Source organism: Pygoscelis adeliae, unplaced genomic scaffold (genome assembly GCF_000699105.1).
Source record: "Pygoscelis adeliae isolate BGI_AS28 unplaced genomic scaffold, ASM69910v1 Scaffold122, whole genome shotgun sequence".
NCBI classification, from domain to species: domain Eukaryota; kingdom Metazoa; phylum Chordata; class Aves; order Sphenisciformes; family Spheniscidae; genus Pygoscelis; species Pygoscelis adeliae.
In genome coordinates, this window is record NW_008824358.1 from 4,731,624 (window position 1) to 4,739,390 (window position 7,767).

A 7,767-nucleotide genomic window follows, 5' to 3' on the forward strand; every position below is an offset into this window, starting at 1 on the left:
CTGTCCCTACTAATTGAAGGTTGTAAAGCTCTGGTGCCAAGGTTTTGCTTCCAAAGAGCTAATTTATGACTAGAAGGATATTTTATGTCTTCAGTTGCAGCAGCTACAAAACTCGGCAAATCAGAACCATCTGTGCACTGATACTTGAATCACCATTCATCTAGCAGCCTATCAGTCACATTAGTTTGCATCCTGCATTCTTGGCTCACGTACACTTGTGATGGTCCAAAGTTCACCAGAAATATTAAAAATGAACGGTACCCTGACCCTGCCTTATTGCACACGCATCGGAGACAGAAACAGGGCTTTTGCATACGGGGAGTTTCGAGGCAGAGGCATGATGGGACTGACATTTCACAGCAAGTCCAGTAAGACCGCTAATTACCTCAATCTCCACTTATTAAAACACGGTTTTATTAACTGTATAGTTGCAGACTTAAAAGTACAAAAGGCAAATATAACGCCATAGCTGTCGGATTTTAAATCTGTGTTAGTGCATCACACAGCGCTGCATACCAATAACACGCTTAAACCCCACAATACTACCTCCTCCACATTAGTGGCTGCAGGAGTATAAAGGCAAATGACAAGGAACAGTTTGAAAGCGAGAAAATGAATTAAATGCTTTCACTAATAAAGGTAACTTTGCTTTTAATCTGGAACGAAGGAAAAACCTGGCATTCAGGCTCGTCTTCAAGATGTTAGTGAACAAAGTCCTTGACTTCCCCATTATCCTGAAAGTAAATCATTCTCCACAGACCTACCGCTTTGAAGTGAGAGGCTGTAGGTCAAAAGGACTCATGACAGTTCTTCCTCCTTAAGGGCTGACATCCCACTTTTTAGCAAAGCCGGGGGAAACGGGAATTAACAAACATGGTGTATTTAAGGCAAAAGAACTGCTGTGTCAGTCTCATTTTGCGATCTTAAACTATTTCCTCTCCTACAAAAGAAAAGGCAACAATCAAGCAGGAGATGTCAGAAATAATCCCAGAACTGTCTTTCTTACTTTTGACACTTTAGCAGCACAGTGATTTCGCGCGCGTGCTGCGGGGGAAAATTCCAGAGGGCCATCGTAGCGAGTTCCACTTGACTCTAGTCCATCCAGCAGGATTTTCTTGAGCGCTTGATACTTTGGCTTCTCATCGTAAGCTAAGCCATAAACACGTGCCAAGAACGTGGATATTTCACCTGTAGAGCATATTTTAATGTAAATTTTACTTGGTGTAGACCTAGAACTTCAGAAAGAATTTAATTCCAAAACGGATGCCAGTCGTACGTTGCCAAACAAGATGACACAATTTCAGCTGCAGACACACTCAAAACACAGAACTGACAATCTCTTGTCTTTTCGAGATGAGAAAAGGAAAAGATAGACTTGGATAAACAAGCTAACTCTTAAGTGCTATGTCTTGGTATGCACGTGCACTAATTTGTACAGTACCGAAAGCTATCCAAGTATAAAAATTAATGAAAAGACTTTATTGACAAATATTGATAGTTCTGTGTAAAATAGAAGTAGTTTATATTTGATAGATCATAATACCCCTTGAAATATTAACTACTCTCAACAACACTTTTAATCTGCATGGATATTATACTTCGAACGCTTTGGAAAAAAGCAACTTTTTTTTTTTTTACTTCTAATTTACTTGGACAAATATTGGTTTTGAGATTACATCCTAAACCAGTCTAACAGCAGCATTATTTTGCTATCATTATTGAGCGGTTCTAGAAACAGGGAAACCACTGAACGGGCAGAAATAATGCTATTAGGAAAAACAAATGGGGAGGATCAAACTTTTCTTTCAGTTGAAGACCAAAGCGTATCCTAGAACTGGAGCACTACACCAGATATTAGCATCTGGTAAAATCCCAGAAGTAAAGATTTACTAAATATGTATACACATCACGAATATATTTTATGTAATATATGATGCATTCCAATAATTCAAATAGAGAAATGTTATGAAAATAAGTGAATAAATCAAAAAGAGATACTGATCTTTGAAGGAAGTTGAGTGTTTTCCCTGGGTCACTTTTGTCTTTCAGTGAAGGAAGACACATATGACAAGACGAACCGTCCATTCATTTGCCTTTTCAAACTCTGAATACTAAGCAATAAACCTTTTGTAGACAGTTGTTTACTACTTCCATACTAACAGCTACTTCTGTTTCCGAGATAGCCGCTGCTTCCTAACACCTTGGATGACATATGGCTGAGATCCCTTATGTCGCTCGACGGCATACATCGCAGATGAGACCGACCAAGATTTTTGTACTACTGCACACCGAGGTTGAAAATTCAGCCCTCGATGTCTGTATCATCTGCTTAGTACTTGTTTATGGCATAATGCAGGAAAGCAGCGGGAAAAAGAGTTCCTGCAACAAAAGCATTAAGTATCCTCTACCAGTAAGCATCAAGAATCATTTACTGCAGAGTGACCAGCATTCGACAGCATCCAGAAATTTACCTTCTCCCCTTCCAGTAAACAAGCCTTTGAGCTAAAAATGCTTAAAATACAGTAAGCTTGTACACGAAGGGCCTGATCTAGTTCCACTGAAGCCAGAAATATTAGTTCCATTAAACTGCACCCTGAATTAATGAGTGTGACATCCAATCTAACAATGAGTATTACATAAATGCTGTGTTATCAGCGAAATACAGATATTGCAGGCTGAATTCTTCTGTTGGATAGGTATGCGTAAGAGTGGTTCATTCAGGCTTGATTTCAGGAGGTTGATTCGAGGATGACTTCCGCTTGCACGCTATAGTTTGCCCTAAGACCAGAGCCTGGTAATACTGCATGGACTCAGGCCTGGTGAAGGCACCTACCTTAACGCGCAAAACTTAGCAATTACATTTATGATTTTAAATTGAAGGCTTTGTTAAATTTGCATTACCTTTACTTTTATACTGCTTCCCCCAAATAGACCGAGGCATTTAAGTATTTTTTGTAACAGACTAAAGAGCTAATGGCACATACTGCAAGCACACTTACTACAGCTGCTTCCAGAAGAATCCCATTTCGTCACTGAATCTGGGAGCTCGTCCATAAGTCTGAAACAACATGAGAGTGCAACAATTTAATGTGGTTTTGGAGCAGGTGATTCTTCATTTGGGATTTAGGAAGACAGCAAGTCTCAATTCCAAAGGGAGCGGACCTCCAGGATAGCTAATGATTCACAGTCCTGCTTTTAAAACAAAATCTCCTCTTTCCAGCTACATTTTTAACTCTTTGGAGACTGCTGATTTCAGCAAGAGCAGGCTTACAGCTAAGACTGCACTTTAACACTAAGTTTTTCTTTGCAGATGTTTTAGGCTTTCTGGAAAGAAAAAGAAAAATCCTTTGAGCTGAAATGGCTCCTTCCGATTTCAGCTTAATGATTAATATTTGTATTTCGGAATTGAAGAAGCAGTTCTGGCCTGCCTACTAGTCATTTAGCATCAGGTTCTTTCTGCCGTTGTAGGTCACGGGCGGCTGGGTGATGGCTGTCAAAATTACAAGCAGACAAAAGGGGAGAGGGAGGTTAAACGACCTTAAGTCCCATGCACTTCATAAACTGAAGAGCAGGGCCACAGATGTACTTTCTATCCATCCAGAAAGAGAAATAGTGAAGGACACTGGAGCTCAGAATCAATCATACCCTAAAAACAGATGAAGTAATACCAGCTCTCACCTTTGTGCAGGCATGAACCAGGATGATCTCGTAGCACCTGTAGGAACCTGCAGCTGCACAAGCCCCCTTGCCCCGAGTAAGTGAAATCTGTCAGTTCAGTCTAGCTGTCAATACTGTTAAGGGATCCCTTTTGTTTGTTTGTTTGTCTAAAGGAGCCATAAAGGTCCACCAATCGGTAACAGGATGTATTCTCAAATGCATAAAGTTGGGGTACACAGGCTAATAACTTTCAATTCAGTAATCTGTTCTTTAGTATCAGAAATAGGGGTTTCAATTTTGGGGAAATGAAACATTTAAACATAAATATTTTCCTGTAATCTAGCTTAAATTCTAATTCAAATGGAGCCTCTCCTCTAATTATGGCATGGCATGAACATTTCTAAACTCAAACACACCAGCAGTCCTTAAATATCCCCTTACCAATGCTCAAAGCTTTGGCAGTTGCCTCATCGCCCCAGAGTTACCGGGAGGAAAGACTAAGAACTTGGAGCGAAGGGATGAAAGGATGAGACAACTGGTGAACAACAGAGTTTGAGGTCCTGCTCTGGCTCCTGCCTTTCAACCGCACCCCACCTTCCAGGCCCAGCCCCTTCTTCCTCACCTTCACACAGACTCTGCAGCAAAGGACTGGCAGGCTCAGAAGTGATTCGACCGTGGTGCTTAATGTACTTAGTAACTTACAAGCAACTGGATACGCATGTATCTCCAGATGTCTATTTCTGGCCTTCGAAAACAGTATAGGCACTGAAAATTAAGATAAATAAAAGGGGATGGCCCGGGCAAGTTACCTAATGCCAAGAACGTAATTCATCAGACTAACAGGATACTTCAGATTAATGGAATCCGTATCATTTTCCACGCGTCTCCTCTAAGCATCTGTTTGCTTGGCATCCTGAAACCGCTAGCAATCTAAGGGTTAACCGCAAGGGAAGAATTAGCGAAGCAGCTTGATTGATTAAATTGATTTAACATTGAATTGTATAAGTGCTACCTTGCAGGGGGCTGTGTAATGATCAGAACTTCTAAAGGAGAAATGTTAAACATAACATACGATGTCAACATTTACAGATGCAATCTGTATTATTCACAGTCTGCAGGCTAACCTTTTTCTCTGTTGAGAGCCGATGCCACACTGAATTTGCACCTTGATTTCTGTGAATCAGCTATTCCTATTGTGTACCGCTGTTGTGACTTGCCCTACTTGAAAGTTTGCTGTCTTCTCCAATTGTGATGTTACATTTATGGGTAACTACTCTTCTGTATACCCTTCTACAGGTTACACTGTACCACACGCAATTAACTCTCTCAAGTCCCAACTGTGAAAGCAAAGAAAGAAAACACTAATACACTCTGTTGCTTTAGTAAGCTCTAAATGAGCCGTGCTGGGAAAAAGGAAAGATTTTAATCAAGTTCTTCAGTATTTTGGTATTTAATTGTTTGTAATGGCAGCAGGCTTATATAACATTAAAAACTTACTATTTTTCAGATGTTTTTATGTATCATATAGAAAGTAAAATAAATTGAACGCACATGTGGAAAAACTCCCAAGAGATGTTAGTACTATAGTCTCTATAAAGCACCCATGAAGTTTAATGGAAACACACAACCACCTTCTGTATGTGCAATAAGGCCTGCACTAATTCACAAATGTTTTCTTTAAAACAAGAGTATTAAAAAAATACACAGCAGACAAAATGACTGTGTACTGTGCATTTGAATTTATCATCTCTCTCTACAGCAGTACATACATAAACATGTGGAAGAGGGTACACACGCACATAGAGTTCACATTTTTAACTGCGTCTAACATCTCTCAATTCAGGAAAATTGTTTGAGCTTTCTCGTAAGGCGCTATTCTACAGGATGTAAAGCTGCCTTTTTCAGACCTGTTTTGTTAAGCGCCGAGGAGGTTGCAGGGTTCTAGGGTGGTATGCATGTGTGCATGTGTACATGTGTGTGTTGTTTTATTTTTACTTTGTTTTCGCAGTCTGGACAGCTACAGGGTCGTTCAGGTTCTGTTCCCAGGGTAGCTTCCCACATAACCATTGCAGCATGCAGTAGCCAAGGATTTCAAGGTCACCTCGTCTGGATGGGGCTAAAATGTGGGAAGGAAAAAAAAAAAAAAAAAAGATGAAGAATAAGCCCCTCTTCTTAGGAAATAGAAAAGACTTTGATTGAACTAGTGCTGATGAAATATGAAAAAGCCAAATGGGCAAAGTGTTTTGTTTGTTCAGCTGTATTAGACCTAAAACGCCCCGGCATTTGGCTGCAGTCCACAGACAGGCAGTGACTTGTTACTGTTGAAGTAAGGGTCAGTTTCCTCACCTCCTCCAACTTCATCCTTCCTCAGTCTGGCCTGTCACATGGACTTGATCCCCATGGCCTCTGACATGATCCAGACAGCCCATAACCGAGTACCAACACTTTCTCAAAGAGCCAAGCAGTAAAACAAAGAAATAAATGTCTGCTGCTAAATTGCTAACACATGTTCCAGGAAGTCCATGGGGTCCACATTGGTCATGCAGGGACCCTGTGAGTGCAGACTAAACACTGATGGCCTTTCCTGTTCTCCTACAGAGCTATTTGAACTTGGAAGATATGACAAAACTGCCATCTAGTGTACATTTACACACCACAGTTGTCTGCTTACAAGTACCACGAACCGTTTGTTTAGAGAGTCGTAGCACAAGCTAAACTACACTTGCTGTTTTGCAAGTCCTGTGTAAACTTACCACTACTGCTTCCAAAAAGGAAGTTATTTCAGGAACAACTTACTCTCGCCCTGCTCACCCCAAACAGATACACTAACTACAGAATACAAATACAGTCGATATGATTCAATCGAAAATTAACCCCATCCCCAAACATCATCTATGCAGAAAAATAGGTAACTGAAGTTAATCTATAGATTGACTTTTCCAAGAGAAAGAGGGGGGGGGAAAAAGTGCAATACTAATACAATTGCTATTGCTTGCTGCTATTCAGAGGAAATCAAACGTGAAAAAACTGAACAAGCAGAATTGCTGCAATATTTCTTTGTACACATTTGACTTGCAGCCTATAGTTTGCAAGTCGAGACCACATGGAATCTGCAAAAACAGAAACTGTTAACTGTGATTAAAGAAAGGCGGATGTAGAAGTTAGATTTATGCTTTTCCAAAATGAATTTGAACTTTCCAGGAATGAAAGACTTTGGATTTGTTCAGTACTTTTTGTCTAGCGTAAAGACTAGGAGTTGAGCATAGTGCTGTTAATCCAGCTGTAAACAGATATCGTATTTTATGGGCCTTCATGAAATAAATTCCAGAAAGTCACTCGGCAAACTTATCTTTTTATATTAAAAGTCATCTGCTAAAAGCTACAGTGCCAAGACATCATAACTATTTCTTGTTACCGTACACACATTATTGTAAAAGCAGAAGATTAGTTCTTATACATTCTCTATCTTAACTGCTATTAGACTACGGGATTATTAAAGGCCCTTCAATCTAACAGAATGCTACGCTATCCCTTGGGTGTCGCTTATTTTCTGCACTGGATTCAGCAACATCCTAATGCGAGACTTGGCTCTCATATTAAACTAAAAACACAATCTCTACCACTTGCTGTTCTGTAGTGATTTCTTCAGCCATAAATCTCCTGTTAACTGTGGAACAATTCCATTCAAGCACATGTGTTCACAACACCTTTTTCCATTATGGCAATTCCAGATTATAACCATATAAACCAGCATTTTTGATTGCAGACCTTCTAATTTTCACACAATGCTCTTCTGGCACCTGTTTGTGTAAGATGGGCTACATTGTAATTGTCAAAATTACAATGGACCACTTTTTTCCACCGAGGGACTAATTGATAAGAATCTGTAAATAATGCCAAGTCAGTTAGATTTCAGAAGCTAACCTAAGATAACTCGTTTTCTGACAAAACAGCCCCCAGAGAATAAAGTTTACTTCACAGTTAACAGTTTGGCCATGACTAATTACCTTCTCGCTCACGTGCGGAGCTTCCAGCTATTCCCTGACTAACACTAGGGCAAAGCCACCACAAACAGGGAGATGTGTGCAAGTAAGACTTTACTAATACCTT

The 7,767-nt window shown here is 40.0% G+C and overlaps 1 protein-coding gene across 1 annotated transcript in view; it reads right to left on the bottom strand.

Annotated features, from left to right (window-relative positions):
- The window catches only part of VRK2 (vaccinia related kinase 2), a 46,549-nt gene that overhangs the window by 6,820 nt on the left and 31,962 nt on the right, over nt 1–7,767 (bottom strand). The window contains exons 8-10 of the mRNA XM_009319587.1: nt 5,653–5,773; nt 3,000–3,058; nt 1,007–1,188 (exon numbers count right to left, since the gene is read on the bottom strand). Of these exons, the coding sequence (XP_009317862.1) occupies nt 1,007–1,188; nt 3,000–3,058; nt 5,653–5,773 (362 nt within the window). The remainder of the gene's footprint in view (nt 1–1,006; nt 1,189–2,999; nt 3,059–5,652; nt 5,774–7,767) is intronic.